This window comes from Ziziphus jujuba, chromosome 8 (assembly GCF_031755915.1).
Source record: "Ziziphus jujuba cultivar Dongzao chromosome 8, ASM3175591v1".
Classification (NCBI taxonomy): domain Eukaryota; kingdom Viridiplantae; phylum Streptophyta; class Magnoliopsida; order Rosales; family Rhamnaceae; genus Ziziphus; species Ziziphus jujuba.
This window is the reverse complement of record NC_083386.1, coordinates 12068186-12086251: the sequence shown is the minus strand read 5'-3', so window position 1 is coordinate 12086251 and position 18066 is coordinate 12068186. Positions and strand designations below refer to the sequence as shown.

The 18066-nt window shown below is 30.6% G+C and overlaps 2 protein-coding genes across 2 annotated transcripts; one reads left to right on the top strand and one right to left on the bottom strand.

Moving 5' to 3' along the window:
* The first annotated feature begins 603 nt into the window (after positions 1-603).
* Positions 604-4861, top strand: LOC107413528 (uncharacterized). Its single transcript, XM_016021492.4, has 9 exons — positions 604-827; positions 918-979; positions 1296-1386; positions 2663-2749; positions 2962-3015; positions 3198-3376; positions 3849-3931; positions 4026-4126; positions 4426-4861. The coding sequence occupies exons 1-9, from the start codon at positions 780-782 to the stop codon at positions 4639-4641; spliced, it is 921 nt and encodes a 306-aa protein (XP_015876978.1). The 5' UTR covers positions 604-779; the 3' UTR covers positions 4642-4861.
* A 129-nt stretch (positions 4862-4990) lies between these two features.
* Positions 4991-7553, bottom strand: LOC107413527 (heat shock cognate 70 kDa protein 2-like). The gene is made up of 2 exons (XM_016021490.4): positions 7206-7553; positions 4991-6951 (listed from the first exon to the last, which is right to left on the bottom strand). The coding sequence occupies exons 1-2, from the start codon at positions 7417-7419 to the stop codon at positions 5219-5221; spliced, it is 1947 nt and encodes a 648-aa protein (XP_015876976.1). The 5' UTR covers positions 7420-7553; the 3' UTR covers positions 4991-5218.
* Between the last annotated feature and the right edge of the window lie 10513 nt (positions 7554-18066).

The window sequence follows — 18066 nt, the reverse complement described above, 5'->3', positions numbered from 1 at the left end:
ATTTATTTTTTAAAATAAAATAATAGATTTTATTTATTCTACTAATTTTATTATAAAATTAATTTATTTTAAAACATTTATAAATTTAAAACATAAAAAAATATTTTTGATACATTAAAAACATATAATATGCTTAAATTTTTAATATAATTTTTATATAAATACATATAAAATAAATTTGAGTTACTTCTGAATTTAATTTATTATTCAAAATTGATTCACAAATTTTATTTTCTTACTCAAAATTGGCTTTTTTTATTTTATTTTTTTTTACGAGTCAAGTTTCAAAGAGTTAAAATCAAGGCGAGTAAGTGATTGATCACAAATTGCTCGAGCTTATTTACAACCCTACTATCAAGTAGTACATATCAACTACTATCAAATTATGATATTTTAAGGGGTAAAAAACTACAATGTTTATTTTTAACACTTCATATGAATCAATAATACATTTGACACGAGTTCAACTTCTTTTCATTAATATAATCGCATATTCATTATATAAAGGCAAGTAAAATCTTTACCGCAAAACATAAGGAACTATTTCTAAATATAATAAATTTTTTTTTCTATAAAATGTTTAAAATTGCTAAAAAACTGTGTATTCTAAATAAACTTGCCACGTGGGACTTGGTAGTCACTTGGGTGTACCATGGAGTAGCCTAAAACCCCCGACTGACTCCAAAACCTCTCCACAGGCAGACCCGCACCCAACATTCGATCGGTAATTTCGTCGAGCACTTGGAGTGGGATATACTCTGCGGATTATTTTTGAAGCTATGAAGGGGAATAAAGCAACAGTTTTATCATTTGCTGAAAAGTGCAAGGTCCTTTACATCTCTCTCTATCTCTCTAAGTGCATTTCATTCATTATTTTGTAGCAGAAGTTTGTTGAGCAAATCTGTAATTAATTGCAGAATATATTGGCTTCAAATTGGCAAGGTCACCTCAACACCATTAAAGCTGACGCTAAAGGAAGGTACCCTTCTTCTTCTTCTTCTTCTTCTTCGTCTTTTTCTCCTTTAACCTTCTTTCTTCTGTGTTTTAATTTTACTGCTCGGCGATTATTTGGTGAAGCAAACGCAGATGAGCACATGGAATCTCTTGCTTTGTTATTCATTTTGCTGACCCCAGTCAGTAACATGGAAGCTTAGGCTTAGTTGAGTTGAGTTATGGACTTTGCTTTTTAAAACCAACCATGGGATTTTAGACGGAAAGAGTGCGCTTGTTCTGAAAGTTGTTATTTTATTTTATTTTTTTATTTTTAATGTTCATTTTTATGTATGGTTTCTTAGCAAGGAGGACATATATACATCAAAGGTCAAGTATATACTCAAGAGAGGAAAACCATACATTTGGGTGCCTGAGAAGGATCTGCATAATGTGGTATGCGTGGTTTAGCTTTATTGCTGGTACTAGTAATTTACTTTCTTGGATCGAAAAAAGGAAAGTTGATTTGACCAACTTATTACGGTTCTCTTATTGTTATCAATTAAGGAAAAATCCTTTTCGAGTTCTTGCTTTTGTAGTGTCCCTTACATATGCTTTCCAATGTTCTCCAGATAAATATATGTTCTGCATTCTGCAATATCAAAATTGACACAGAGAGAGTTTGGAAAAATTGATTTTGTAAACTGATTTCTGATATATTCTTTATGGTTCTTCAACAATTGTTGCTTTGGTAGCTCTTTTCATTGCCAAAGTGGTATCTTTAAGCCAATTCCCAGTATTACCACTCTAATTTTTGCAGCTCCCTTCACTATTTAAAATTTTAAAGTAATCCTGGGGCCTAAGCAGTTTTGCATTAACGAATTTATTAATGGCATAAAGAATGGAAGAAAGTGATTGGTTCTCTTTCTGTCCTTCAAATTTTAATCACTTACCCTGAGTTCTGAACTCTTACCAGGCAGAGGGTCTCTATAATTGCCTTTTACTGCCCTTAGACCTTTCTTATTGTTATGATTCTGTCTGGATGGTGGTTAACGATGATATATATATATATATATATTTTCCATTTTCTGTGAAGGAAATTCTGAATAATGCTGTTGTTATTCAGTTAAAGAGCTTATAGCAATACGTAAGTTGGGAGGATAGGGTTGGTGGTGCAACCTTTTTACTAAGAGTGAGCTCTCACCAGCCTATACTTCATGTGAGTTAAAAAGAACGCTTTTGGTGGAAATTTTGGAACATTAAGTGATAAAGTTAAATTCTTGTACACTTTGTAGAACACAATGTTCAAACTTTTCAATCTATTATTCCATAGGGGCACGCCTGGGATGAGGATTCGTGCTTAGGATAGCACCTCTAGGGATATATTACCATAGTTAAAGTTGGAGGTTTCTTTTTTCTCCAAGTACCTCTCTTTCTCATAATTTTTCATCAACATGCTTTAATTCTTTCTGTTTCACCATGTTGAACTTAATGTAAATGTGCCATGGAATCAAATCTGCTTATTTTTCTGTTGTTTCCATTCCCATCACACTTAACTGTGAACATTTGGGTGGAATTTTGTAGTAGTTAGGAGATGCCACTGAAGATAAACTATGTGGTTTGTATTTAGCTTTGAATTAGAAAGAAAACATCACAATAAATGTATAAGAAAATCTGTTAGAATGGTTGTAAGCTTTTGACATCTATTTTTTGTTTCCTTTTTTTCACTCAGAACACAATCATTGATGAACGTGGTTCATTTTCTGTGAGCAATCCCTTCGCTGGTGCACTGGCAGCCTTGTTTAGATCGATACAAAGGGTTAGTGATGGATTATATTTGTATTGTCTTTCATGTTAGCTATAATAGGCTTTGCTTTCCTCTGCCTTGTCAAACTTATCATTTTCCCACTATTCATCCTTTTTTCAATCCATTTAAATATCTAGAATTATTTGGAGGTAGAGAAGGTACTTGATTTTGTTAAACTATTTAACAGAACCACCCTAAAGTTATCACTTGTTATCATCATGCAGCTACCAGCTCGGGTTGCTCTGACTGGGGATATTGTACCTCATAGAGATGAAAAGGTATTCTAGTATGATGACTCTCAGTACTTGGAGTTAACCAAACTCATCTATGCCTTAATCTTAACTGTGGTAACTCAAAATTAATATGTTGATCAGTTTGAACTGATTGTTCATAATAATATGGTTTTTCAATGTTTAGAATGTAACCTTGACCATATCTTTCTTGTTATTGTTGGCCTCAGTCTGCAGCAGAATACCTTAAAGAAGTCATACTTGCTGAACAAAAAGCAATTAGTGGGTCAAGTTATACAGTTACTGGTGTATTAAGTTCTTCGGATGTTTTTAGTACATCTCGAAGCGAAAATCTTAAGGAGCTAGTAGAAGGGGATGAAACGTACATGATTTATAAGTTCAATCCAAGGCAAGAAATTTTTCTCTCTGGATTGTCTTGTAGTTTTTCTTCGAGTTTGATGATAACTTAATACAATGATTATAATGGTCTCCATGCCTGATTGGAGATTGTAGACATTGTGGGTGGCCAGTCTCCCTTAGTTAGGTGTTTAGTTTCCTTAATTAATTTTTGAACCAATTGTTTCTATATGATTTTCGATGAGGACATGCATGGTTTTACTTGCATGTATTGAATGTTCAAGCAAAGTTTCAAATAGGTCCTGATTCTATCACTGCACAAGATAAATAGCTTTGACTTTGATATATTCAGTTGGTTGGTATGTGTTATGGTGCAGAATTGCTGTCTACGTGTAGTTCTGTTAAAGTCAATATCCCTAGCCAAGGCCAGTTTCGTTTCCAGGCCACATTTGGCTTTAGAGACTACAGATCAATTGGCAAATTCATACGTGTTAGCTTCTGACTCAATATTCTTTATTCTTTAGATCATGCATATTTATTGAAGGCAACGGAGGCACCCATGAGGTAGACTTGGAGGATATGGATGCATCTAAAGCAGATCGATTAGGTAAAACCTCTTACAAGTACTTTGACGAACTTTATCTATCCTTGGCATTGGAATGTGTAGATGCTTGATTTAATGGATACTATCCCATGTGTAGCACCTTTTTCTGCAAAGCTAATTGATGGGATAAATCAAAGTGAAGCAAGGCGCCGAGGGCTGATGCTATTTTGTTTATCATACTTGAAAGCAAATGTAAAGGTAAGAATGTACATTCTGTTTCTGGTGCTCACTAATTAGTTGGAGTACAATGCTAATTGCTATGCATGGATAACTTCAATTAAGAGAATGTATATAACTATGGTATTACTAAATTTTCTGTCTGTACACCAATCCCATGTCTGGCTTTTTAAGCGCCGGTATTCCACAGAAACCTTATTATAATTTTGAAGCAATTGGTACTAATGAGATTTTTGAAGGCTATTATTCCTGCTAATCATCAAAAGGATTGTCTTAAGAAGAAAAGCTAACAAAAACCATGCCTGGTTTTGCATGTCAAGGATGCATACATGGTATCCATAGATCGCAAGGGATTTGATGTGTTGGGAAAGGTTCCTGGTCCAGTATTGAAGGATGGTTTTGGTCAGTACCAGTGGAAAGAATTTCGCTTCTCCTTGAAGGAAGAGGCACGAGATGTTGAAAAGTTCTGCCGTCAACTTGTGGAGATGGAAGAGGAGGCCGTTAAAAACGTTTCAAGCTTCAGTGGTCTAGGATGAAACTTGTTGCACCACAAAATAGCCAAAAGTGGTTTCTGCTCATTTTTGCGTTGTGTAATTTATTCAACTGATTTTAATTATTTCACATCGAAGATTTTGTGATTGTGGAATTTAATTTAGATATCAATTCGTAGTGATAATTATAGGTTGTTAAAACTATTGAGATACATGATCTCAACCAACCGGTAAACGTTCTAGATAAGTTATACTCGTTAGATTATACCCTGTTTATCCATTGCACAGCAAAAAGTAGTGATCAATGATTTTGCATCAACAGCCATAGAGATACAGCGGAACTTCAAATTGCGTAAAGAGGTCCATAACAAAATACTTTAATCAATACCCAAAATGAAAACAAAGATGATTTGCATTAAAAAAAATTATCCGTCTGTAATTGCTTATAAAAATTAAGATCCTATAACATAATATAGTATTGAAAAGTAATATATATCCGACACGTAAATCTTAAAACTAAAATTCCTAAAGATCGCAGAAGATGGAATCCAACCCATCATAAACAATACCAAAAACTCTCTACCAAATTCCAGCTTCAAAGGCAGAGAGACAGAGAAAACATTTAGTCAACCTCCTCAATCTTAGGACCAGCACCACTACCACCAGCAGGAGGGGCATCATCATCCATGCCACCACCCACATCAGCACCAGCTCCCTGATACATCTTGGCGATGATGGGGTTGCAGATGCCCTCGAGCTCCTTCATCTTGTCCTCAAACTCATCTGCCTCCGCCAACTGATTGCCATCAAGCCATTGAATAGCTTCCTCAATAGCATCCTCGATCTTCTTCTTGTCTGCTGCTGCAAGCTTGGAAGCAATCTTGTCATCCTTAACAGTGTTCCTCATGTTATAGGCATAGTTCTCCAAAGCATTCTTGGCGTCAACCTTCTTCTTGTGCTCCTCATCTTCAGACTTGTATTTCTCTGCTTCCTGAACCATCTTCTCAATTTCTTCCTTGGACAATCTTCCCTTGTCATTGGTAATCGTGATCTTATTCTTTTGGCCGGTGGTCTTGTCCTCGGCAGAAACATTGAGAATACCGTTTGCGTCAATGTCAAAGCAAACAGTGATCTGAGGAACACCCCTGGGTGCTGGAGGAATGCCAGACAGCTCGAATTTGCCCAACAAGTTGTTATCCCTGGTTCTAGCTCTCTCACCCTCGTACACCTGGATCAACACACCAGGTTGGTTGTCCGAGTAGGTGGAGAAAACCTGCTCCTTCTTGGTAGGAATTGTTGTGTTCCTGGGAATCAATACTGTCATAACACCTCCCGCAGTCTCCAAACCAGTAGACAGAGGAGTGACATCCAAAAGCAATAGATCCTGGACCTTCTCATTCCCTTCACCACTCAAGATTGCAGCCTGAACAGCTGCACCGTATGCAACAGCCTCATCTGGATTGATGCTCTTGCAGAGCTCCTTTCCATTGAAGAAATCTTGCAACAGCTGCTGTACCTTGGGAATTCTGGTAGAACCTCCCACAAGAACAACATCATGGACAGTGCTCTTGTCCATCTTAGCATCTCTCAAACACTTCTCAACGGGCTCCATACACTTCCTAAACAGATCCATGTTGAGCTCCTCAAATCTAGCACGGGTGATCGTGGAGTAAAAATCAACACCCTCATAGAGGGAATCAATTTCAATAGTAGTTTGGGCAGTGGATGAGAGAGTCCTCTTTGCTCTCTCACAGGCAGTCCTCAACCTCCTAAGGGCTCTTGGGCTGCCACTAATGTCCTTCTTGTGCTTCCTCTTGAACTCTAGAGCAAAGTGGTTCACCATTCTGTTATCGAAATCCTCTCCTCCAAGGTGAGTATCACCAGCGGTGGCTTTCACCTCGAAGATACCCTCTTCAATGGTGAGCAATGACACATCGAAAGTACCACCACCCAAATCGAAGATCAACACGTTCTTCTCACCCACGCTAGTGGCCTTCTTGTCAAGCCCGTAGGCAATGGCAGCGGCAGTGGGCTCATTGATGATACGCATCACATTAAGCCCAGCAATAACACCGGCATCCTTGGTAGCCTGACGCTGGGAGTCATTGAAGTAAGCAGGAACGGTGACGACGGCGTTCTTGATGGTGGAACCAAGGTAAGCCTCGGCGATCTCACGCATCTTGATGAGGACCATAGAGGAGATTTCTTCAGCAGCGAACTGCTTCTCTTCGCCCTTGTAATTAACCACAATCATGGGTTTGTCTCCAGCTCCTGGAATAACCTTGAATGGCCAGAGCTTGATATCGCTCTGAACCGATGCATCACTGTATCTCCTACCGATCAATCTCTTTGCATCTACAATTAAAAAAAAACAATTTTTTAAAAAAAAATAAAAAATAAAAAACAATTTATTTAAGAAACACATACATACAGATCTATCTCTATATAACACAACGTTTTATTATGAAACCAAAACCAAATCTCATAATTAAGACACGACAAAGTACATGCATTCTTCAGATTTAACCAACATGTATACATAAAATTGCGAACGAAAAACATTAGATGCAGTATTAAATTAAAAATTAAATAAAAATTGGATGACTTACCAAAAACGGTGTTGATAGGGTTCATGGCGACCTGGTTCTTGGCCGCATCGCCGATCAAACGCTCGGAATCAGTGAAAGCTACATAAGACGGCGTCGTTCGGTTACCCTGATCGTTGGCGATGATCTCGACCCTGTCGTGTTGCCATACTCCTACACAAGAGTATGTCGTACCGAGATCGATACCGATTGCTGGACCTTCTCCTTTTCCAGCCATTTTCGTCGTGACCTTAGATCGAAAGAGCTTCCGAGAAGAAGAGAATCAGAGATAAATATTAGGAACAATTATAAAAAATAAAAAAAAAAATGAAGCAAAATAGAAAGGCCAAGGATTTGAATGGAGCTTCAAGTTATGGGAGACTAGTTTTATATAGAGATATTCCGAGGAGAGAGTCTAGAATGTTCGATTGGAGAGATTTTTGTAGCCGTTGACTGGATTAGTTTGGACGGTCTAGATCTCTGCCGTGTTTGAACATGTCGGGTGGGGGTGGCGGTTTCCAAATTCATATTGAAATTGTGATTCCGCGTGCCGTGGGAATGTGTGGACCATTCTTTCCTTCTCTCCTTGGGTTCCCTTCTTCTTATGATATTTTTCTTCATTTTTTTTCTTTTTTTTTTGAAAAAGAAAAAACAAAAAAAAAAAATATATATATATATATATATATACATATATATACACATATGCATTCATTGTTGGAAATTCGATGATTACATTTCAGTGCTCCCGATTTTTACAATTTTATAATTTAACATTTCAACTTTTTATTTTTATCTTATGGGTAATAATAGTCATCCCATATAAGTTGTATATTGGGCATCAAAGTATGATTTTTCTTTAAAAAAAATAAAATAAAAAATAGCTACAATGTAAATTATTAAAATTAGAGGATTTTAACATGTAGTGGATTAAATGAATTTAAAATATCTTATGATTTTAAAATTTTGTATTTAATAACCTTTTAGTGTTGTTATATTCTAATACTAATCATAAAACTTGCACGTGAGGTGGCCATTGAGCCTAATAGTATTCCACGGTTTAAAACTAATCTGTTTTGGTAATTATCAAGTCAATTAATGATTTGGTAATTTTCAATTAATAATAACTGGTTTGAATTCAATGTGAATTAATAATTAGTTTAAATTTGGATTTGGACCTAGATTTGTAAACTTTAGGATAAAAATATTAGGTATTTTTTATTTTTAATAATTTATTAAGAGTTCGCACGCATAGATATGAATAGTTTATAATTAATTTAATATTATTTAATCAAATATTAGATAGTTAAAACTTTAAACTTTGTCGATTTTTACTTGAGTAAATAAATATTTTTTATTAAAATCTCATAGCAAATTAAAAATATATAAATATTTATTTTTAGAATAAAGTAATTTAAATAAAATTAGTTAAAATAATGTCAATTTCAAAATTATTTTTAATTAAATAATGCAAATCAATATACATATTAAATAAAACAAAACAATAATTTAGGTGTTGTTTGGTACTTTATTTAGTTTTTAATTTATGCTTTTTATTTTTTTCTATGTAATTGGTTATAATTTACTTTTATATTAATTATTAGCTTAAACATTTTGAACAATTTTAAATTTTTAGAAAATAAAAAATAAAAAAATATAATTTGAAGTTAAATTCAATTTGACCTTAATAATTTTTTTAACTTATTTAACATATTCTAAATATCATTAACATGTTATTAAAAATAATAATAAAAAATACATTTAACGTAAGTAAATTGATCACAGCTAGTAGACAAAGAACAAGTATCAAAACATACACACAAATCGTGCCACCTGTCCTACTTCAAAAGTTATGCCAGTTGACGCCATTCGTCGTCTAATGAGCCAATTGCTAGGCTGTAACGCATATGACACCATATTACTTTCTGTAGTTTTTTCTAAAAAGGCTTGGAAATTTTATTTTTTATTTTTTATTTTTGGTGAATATTTTCTCCTTTCGTTGTTGTTGCTGGAAATTTTTAGAGTTTCGCAATCTTTTTCTTTGTTTTGTTTTTTTTTTTTTTTTTTTTTGTTTTTTTTCATCCACTCGGTTTGCTTAAAATAAACTATATAGTCATTTTCTTTCATAGTGAGAATTAACAAGTTTCGTAATGTGAAAATGAAATAGGTATTTTCTTTATCATTATTCTTTTCCGGTCGACACTCTATACTTTCCGGTCCTTCTAAGTAATTGAGCCAACGTGGATTATTGGTGAAAAATTTTAGATTCTAGGTTTAAAAGTAAAGAACTCTTTAAATATATCATATTTTTTTTATTCTAAAAAGTCAATTTTTAAAAATAAATTTTACTAGTTTATTTATTTTAATTTTTTAACAAAAAAAGTTTGTTTTATTTTCTAAGAGCTAAATTTATTTTTTTTATTTTAATATTATATTGACTTAATTAAGTATAGTATATGTTTTTATGTCATTAATATAATATTTAAAAAATAAATCATCAAAAAAAAAAGAGTTATAAAGAAGTAAAAATAAGGGGCATAACTAAAGAATATGATGGAGAATATTTTAAAATTTCACTTTTTACATTAAAAGATATTTTTTATCAGGAAAAATATAGTTTTTTGTTTATTTATTTTAAAAAGCCATTTAGGGATGCTGATAAAAATTTTCTCATAAATTTACTAAAAGAAATAAAAATTATTGCATATGCTATTCTTTTTTTTTTTTTTTTTGATATAATGAATTCATTACTTAAACTCTTCTATATCAGCTTTTCTAACCGTTAAGCATATCGATCCTAAGTGCTTTTTTGGTATAGTTTATAAAAATAAGATTTTTCATAACAAATTTAAAAAATTTTACTAAAAAGTTAAAGGAGTATTTAGTTATATGTAAAAAAGTTGAATTTAATAATCGTTAAATTTTTCATATAAGTTAAAAAAAAGTTTTTATAAAGAAACTCAAAACTTAGCCTTATGAAACAGCATAGAAAAAAAAAAAAAAAACCCTTTTTTGAAATTCATGAATATCCGTATTAAATATCGTAGATTCAAGCTCATTAGAAAAAACAGAAAAGAAAAATTATAAAGATAGATTAAAGAATAAAACAACTATAAATCTATTTTGGGTTATACTTTGGACCGATATTGAGGCCTGTTTGGGCCAATTATATGAACAGGTCAAGAGGCCCATTCAGTTTTATGAAGTTTATAAAGTGTTATATTTTCGGACCATGTCAGTTAAATGTGGTTTGTTATTTGTTTATTTATTTATTTTTGGTAATGTTTTAGCTCACTTTTCGAACTGAAATTCAATTTCTAAAATATTTGGAACCGTAAGATTGCCTGATACAGTTATGAAAAAGTCAATGTGTCTCACTTTTAATGGTAATAGATCCTATTTGTGTAGTGTTTCCAATTGTCGACTGGACCCTCAGCTTTCGTTAAAAGTACAAAATCCATAGGTTTATTTTGAGATTTTAAATAATACATACGTAATACTTAAAGGAACTCCTTTTAGTACAATTGACTTTGCCTTTTAATGTTAAAGGAACTCCCTTATATAATAAGGATCATTTCTATTATATATTTTTGAGGTATAATAATAAATGATACCTGTGATAAAATTTTTTATTTTACATCTTTTCAATATAAAAAAAAAAATTATATTCTAAAAACATACAATATAATTATTAAAGATACTTAATATAAAAATTCTTTATTTTATGTTTTATTTTGTCAAATTCCACCACTCTTCTAGCTAGTCAGAATCAGATAGAATTCGTCGTAAAGATCAAATGGATTTGGTTCCATTCTTGCAAGAATGTGTATACATATACTATGTGGAATGACAAAAATACTTAAATGATATATATACGGATATTTACCAACTTTTTCTTCAAACCACGATGACAATCAAATTCAAATAACTATATGTCATGAAAAGATTTACCATCATATTATTTAAAACAAGAAGAAAAAAGTTTATCATCATATTATAAAAACTGAAAGTCTAATTCTTAAGAACCAATATTCTATTTGGGAAAAGCAAATATGCTCTATAGAGGAATATATATATATATATGTTAACTACAGGTTGGGGAAGGGATTTTGTCATCCAATTCAAAATTTCAATCTTAAATTTGAAAATATATTTTGAATGGTTTTACCATTCGGTTAAGTCTATAACTACTTGTAAAAAAAATTTTAAATAATAAAGTTATACTAAATTTGAATTTTGTTAAGCTTTAACACATCTTAATGGATAATCGTATGAGTCAGTCCAGATAGATCTACAAATAATGTTATGAACTTATGATTTACAAGAATTCCAATTAAATTGAAGTCTTGATAAGTAAAAAAAAAAAAAAAAAAAAAGAAAATTGTGCACAAACGTTAGATCACAATGTAAGTACAACATGCAGTATTCAGGTGTAATGCAAATATAATAACTTATAATTATGTACAATATCAAAATAAAAGCACGTAAACCAAATCACCCATATAACATTTGTATATAACTCTTTTTCCTCTTCTTCTTCTCCCTGTACTTTTTTTTAATTAATTAATTATTTATTTATTTATTTAATTTCAATCTAAGTTTGCAAAGTAGTAATGCTATGGGCTTGTTGTTGTAGAATATAAAAAAATATGCTCAAACCCAACAACTTGTATGGGCTAAAGTTTGATGAGACTAACATCCAAATCTAGTAAAAGGCTAAACGCGTTGTCTGAAATCGCTGGACATTAATTAAAAAAGCCCACGATGTAATGCTGTAAGAGAGAAAAAAGTGCTAATAAATTTCTGAACGTGGGCCTCGAATTAATGGACCCCTTTCAAATAATACTTTTTTCTTTTTTTGGGTTTTCCTCTTTCTCAAAGTTAATTTCATCTGGATATGAGATTGTAACAAGTCCATTTGGAGTTGCAAAAAAAATTTATTTGCCAAAAAACAAAGAACTAGTGTTTTTCTTTTTAAGCTCAAATACAAACAATGCTTAAAATGGTATGAACATGGTTTCACAAGGACCACATGGTGGCTCACTCACATTATGGCCCAACCCAAGATTTGGCTTCTACAAATCACTTCATATTTTATAATGTGAAAGCACAATAAATTATGATGCAGAGCATAATGGACCACCATCTTTATGCCTAAAAGCACAGAATACAATGTTGCAGCCATTGGTGCCACGTTAACCACCCTTTAAACAATTCAACTATAAAATTATAAATAAACGACTTCTATCTATCTACCTATCTATATATGTATAAACAAAAACAAACATCCTTTAAACAAATATTTTGGAATCTCCCTTAAGAATCTGGTTGAGATTAAAGCACGTGAGCATGGTGGAGAGCAAGAGATTTGTCTATTTCTTAATATTGTTTTACAGCTCTCAATCCCCTTGCGGACAAATCCCATATGCAGAAAAAGAGCCTAAAAATGATATATTTTAAAAATCAAATACGCAAAGCATAAAAAAAAAATTTAATTAACAAAAAAATAACAATTAATAGGATTAGAATGGGGGAGCAACTCAGACTAGTATGTATTTGAGCAAATCTCTCTTTATTACGTACACTTTTCTTTTTGTGTGTGTGACTGTGTATACATGTAGATGTGGGAGGGTTGGGTGACAGCAAGTGAACAAAATAATGGAGGCAAAAGCTGCAAGCTAAGCTTTCCCTTTGCAAACATGTATATATATACAGGGAGGTCCACTTTTTGCATGAAAATGAGTTAAAGAAATATTCTGCAAAGATTGATTAGATAGGGAATTAGATTCCTACACCACCAACCTTAACATTTTTTTTTCTTATATCTATTTTCCCTAACTAATCACATGCCACATATCATCTTTATATATATATATATATATACATGTACTTGTTAATCCCATTAATATTACATATGTACTTACATGCTTGATACCTACCTTTTGCCTATAACGTATTTCTAGGATTTCACATCTGTTTAGCTTTGTATTGATTCATCTTTTGGGTTCATTTGAAGTTCCATGTAACTTCTAAAAGTTCAATTTGCAATTTTGCATTTCAAAATATGTCATTTTTAATGCAAAAATATACTTAGCACGGTTGAAATAGCTGGATATATATATATTAAAAGCATTTTCTATCAATTAAAATTTTTGAAATCAATAGTAATTTATCAAGATATTAGAGTTTAAAAATGTTAGGTATTAAAGTATATAACCCAAGTTTGATTCACTTTTTATAAATTTAAGTTGTTGAATATCATAATATCCGATTGTGATTCAATATTATATTACAATATCAAATTTTGGATTTTCATATCTTAAACCTTCGTTGTCTTTTGTGAAGTAATTACATTTAGATGACATATTAAATTTACTTTTAAATATTTTAAATTTTTGGGATTACCTAATTGAAATTGATTTTTCTTTGAAAACTATGAATTGATGTATTTTTTTTTTTTATTTAGGATGTGAGAATTTAAATTCAAAATTATTATTAAAGTAAATAATAATTTTATCATTGCGTTGTTTTATTTTTAAAAGATGAACATTTATGAAACCATGTATGTATACGTGAATATGTACATGGCTACGTACTGTGCCAAAATTTCATGGCTAGGTAATGTGCCAAAATTTCAGAGAGTGCATGGCCTTCATACAGCCCCAGTCCGGTGATCGACTAGGCACTGTCTTATACCATTTATATGATTAACGTACGGAAAGGGGGTTTTTTGTGGAGGCGTTTCTGCCTCGAATAGTGATTGATCTATTTCATAAGGTAGCAATCATAATTCAGATTTTTTGTCGGAAGAATTTACCAGCAAGCTAGCTTGAGAATAGATATGTGATTAATTTCATGGCGATACAAAAAATCCCTTAATTTGTGGACTGATATTGCTTTCGCACAATAATTTTGGATAGTGAAGTTCTATCCAAAAATGCTTCTATCTGGGGTCAATAATCTTATAATATATGTATTTCTCTAAGGTGAAGAGAAAGAATAGCAAGAAAATTAATATAAAGAAGTTGTTTGTTCCCAATCAGTACAATATATACTAAACGTAAGATGCACCTAAATTCATAAAAATTATAGGGTATATTTCAAAATGCCTACTTTTTATTTTGTACTTTTTACATATATATCTTACATTTCAATTTTGTTTCAATTTAACTTTATTTGTCAGCTAACATAACATTTTAGTGAAATGGAAACAATCATTTGTAAAACATAAATTTCTTTTTTGTGAAATGGAAAATTAAACGTGAGGGGAATAAATTTTAATTTTTGAATATAGAGAGCCATATATACAAAAGGTACAAAATAGACTAGACTATTTAAAAATTTAACCTAACATTACAAGTCTTTGGTCACAAAAAAAAGGGTCATCCATTTAGGTAATTGTAGTTGGAATTTTTTTTAAGCAAGATAAATAATAAAAAAATGAGAATAAAATAGAAATTATAAATATTTTAAGTATTCATCAAATTAAAATTTTTCAAAATTTCGCACATAGATGACATTAGTTTGAAAGGAAGTTGATAGCAATCTATGCAGAGGCTGCTTACTTAGAATGTAGCCTTTGCAGTAGTTGGTATTAGCTGGCATGTAATTAATCATTTCTGTATAGATTTAATCAAAACGAAAGGCTGAAAGCAAAATACATTTTACAACTACACACACACACATGCACATACAAATATGTATATAGACACTTATTGTTACCATTATTATTTGAATTGGACTGAAAATGAACCGCGGAATGTCATATCAAATAGCATTCAAAGTGGCAAATTAATGGGAGAGGTTCAAGTTTGAATATCAATTTAACATATATTTGTTTTTTTTTTTTAAATCCAATCTAATAAAAGAAAATTTTAAATATATATATATATATATATATATATTTTGAGAAAATCTAAAAAATATGTTTTGGCTTTTAAAATAAAAATTAAAAATAGTAGGAATTTAATTTGCAGAGCAACATTAATTTGCACTACTTTTCTTAATCATGAGATCAATCACAAATATCTTGGATTTCATTTCAGGCACTTTTCATGTCCAGAGGCATATGATAGGAATCTTGGGATACATATTAATTTATGCAGTAACGTTTATATTCCAATTAATCTATATCTATACCATTTGAAAACTAATTAAACGGACATATTCAATAGAGTAATAATACCTCCTCTTTTTTTTTTTTTTTTTTTTTTTTTTTGGTGGTGGCTAATAAGCCCATGGCTAAAAGTATTTGCCCACATGAACTACTTTTATAGCCAAAAGTAATTGTTGTGGTCAAAACTGGTTTTAGCCATAACAGGCAAGTTTGGTATAAAGAATTATTGTTCCTGATAAATAATAATATCTATTCATAAGAATTAAAGAAAAGGAAAAGGAATAAATATTTCTATTATTATATTTGATTATTATTATTAAATAAGTTTAGCATTTAGTCTAATAAAATTTTTTCTTTCAAAAAATATCAAATTTGGTAAAAATTAATTAAAAGTTGAAATTTTATAGTTATTTTATATATTATTTGTTTAATATAATCAATATAGATTTAAATTTTTTAAATAGGATAATGATATTTATCCTTTAAATAAAGGAATAACAATTTCAAGCTTTTTTAAAGGAATAACTATTCCTTAAATTTGCAAATAATCATTCTTATATAATAGATATTTCTAAAATTTAAAATATATTAAACATATCAATTATTAATTTTATGAAATAACTATTCTATTTCTATATTTATTCCATATATAAAATATAATCATAGTTAAAAAGTAATCTTTTTTTTTTTATAGTGAGTGTACTTATGACTGTTTATATTTGGGATTGCTTTTAGATCCCTAAAAATATTGATTATAAATGAATTTCCTTTTCAAAAAAAAAATTTGGTAAATATATAAATATTAAATTCTCCAAAAATTATCCCTCTTTCATAAGCTATAATGAAGTTGCCAATTTCAGAGATAGCTTTTGAGATTCCTCTAGAAATAAAATGATCATGACTCTAATGTAAAAGTATTAGTATAATATTTAAGCTAGTTATTTACAAAATGCTTAAATTTTAATTTTGTAGTGTTTCAAAAGTTTGAAATAATAGTTTATTAAACACTTACACTGATTATTATCACTTTAGCATAGCTTCTTTTTTTTTTTCCCCGATTTTTTCATAATTTACAGCAATATCAAATCAAATCTTTGTCTAACCCTATCTTCGATATCACTACTTGTTATGAGGTTTACCGTTCTACCCTAAAATATTAACCTTTCAGAGCAGCCCAATCCTCTTATTTATCTTTGGGATCTTCAAATTTAGCTAATATGGAACGATGACATACTTTGAAATATATACTGCATATTCCAACATTAAAAAGTTTCTTGTTTATCTTGGCTTTTTGTGTTACCTTGTAGATTGCAAGTTTTAAAAATAAGAATATAGCCTATATCTATAGCAAATGCGATTCAGCTAATTATTTGGTATTTGTTTGTAAATCAGGTTCATTAGTTTGTAACAAGAAACTATAACATGTGCAAGAAAGATGGATTAAATTATTAATTTCTCTTGGAGAAGGACATGAAGTAAGGTAAGTCTATATACAAGTAGCTTAATTTATTTGGATATTTCACCAAACTGATAAGACAGGTCAAGAGAGAACACACACACACACACACACACACACACACACACACACAAAGGGATAACAAAGTCATGCTGAATCTCACCAACAAGTCATCAGTAAGTCTAGATCTAGAGAGAACGAAATTATAGCTGTCTATTTAATTATCAACCAAAGTGAAAATTTGACCAAATTATCTGACCAATATGTAATGAAAATTTCAGGGGAACAAAAGTGAAAATACATAGTTTTCTTTCTTACGTTTGGTGGCTGGGTTGGCAGTTAATTCTCGTCTCTCCCATATCCTATTTTATATATAACTTCTGAGGGTTCAACTACTTGGCTACTTTAAGAATTAATTAATCAAAATCAAGAAAAAAACCTCCCTATATGAAAAGAGAATAGATACCTAATTAATTAATTGAAAATAAATTTTTAGTTTGGCTAAGGAATAAAGTAGAAAAATATTCATTTCCCCCAATTAATCTTATTGCAAATTAAGCTTGGTAAAAGATCGAAAATGAACAGGCAAGGGGTAGTAATGATCTCAAGTGTTATGGAATGTTGACTAACAATCATATAATTTTTCTTTTTCTAATTTTTAATTTTATAAACATTTATCTTTAATTTGGTTCTATTTGAAATATCAAAGTGAAAAATTTTGATAAATTTATGATATTAAATTGTTCAAGGCTTAAAGCCAGGTTTATAGATCCCTTTGAAAAAACATTACAACTGGCAATAACAAGCAATTGCATGAGAGCTAACTTATTTAAAGCTTCTTAAATATAAAGTAATAGTGTTGATATCTCTGTGGTGAATGTATAATGTTTTGATACACAATTAAAAAATTGTTCTATGACGTTATTGAGCAAAAAAGCTATAAAAGGTAAAAATTAATTACTAGTTTGTTATTATTATTATTATTATTTTACAAAGTTGATTATTTAAGAAAAAAATTGTTTTTAAAGAAAGTTCACAAGAACAGAGAGCTTCCACACAGTAATATTGTTGAAGAGCAATTATAAGCCATGTTCTTGGGATGAGTTACTCAATCAACATGTTTTTGAAAGATATCCAAATTAGTGTCTAGTATTTTATATATTGGGCCCCACAGTAACTTATTCTGATGTTTGTTGTTGGCGCTAGGACCACAAGTCAATGAAGATTAGGACACATTATTTATTTATTTATTTTGGGTAAAATTAAGTTTGAGAGATCATATATTTGGTAAATTTGGGACATCAATATATGTAAGA

Bases quoted from the DNA above. Each gene is read 5' to 3' on its own strand.
- LOC107413527 (XM_016021490.4), bottom strand. From the start codon at position 7,419: ATGGCTGGAAAAGGAGAAGGTCCAGCAATCGGTATCGATCTCGGTACG. The intron at 6,952-7,205 runs GTAAGTCATCCA...TTTTAATTGTAG, and splicing joins CCCTATCAACACCGTTTTTG to ATGCAAAGAGATTGATCGGT.
- LOC107413528 (XM_016021492.4), top strand. From the start codon at position 780: ATGAAGGGGAATAAAGCAACAGTTTTATCATTTGCTGAAAAGTGCAAG. The intron at 3,377-3,848 runs GCAAGAAATTTT...TTTATTCTTTAG, and splicing joins ATTTATAAGTTCAATCCAAG to ATCATGCATATTTATTGAAG. The intron at 4,127-4,425 runs GTAAGAATGTAC...TTGCATGTCAAG, and splicing joins ACTTGAAAGCAAATGTAAAG to GATGCATACATGGTATCCAT.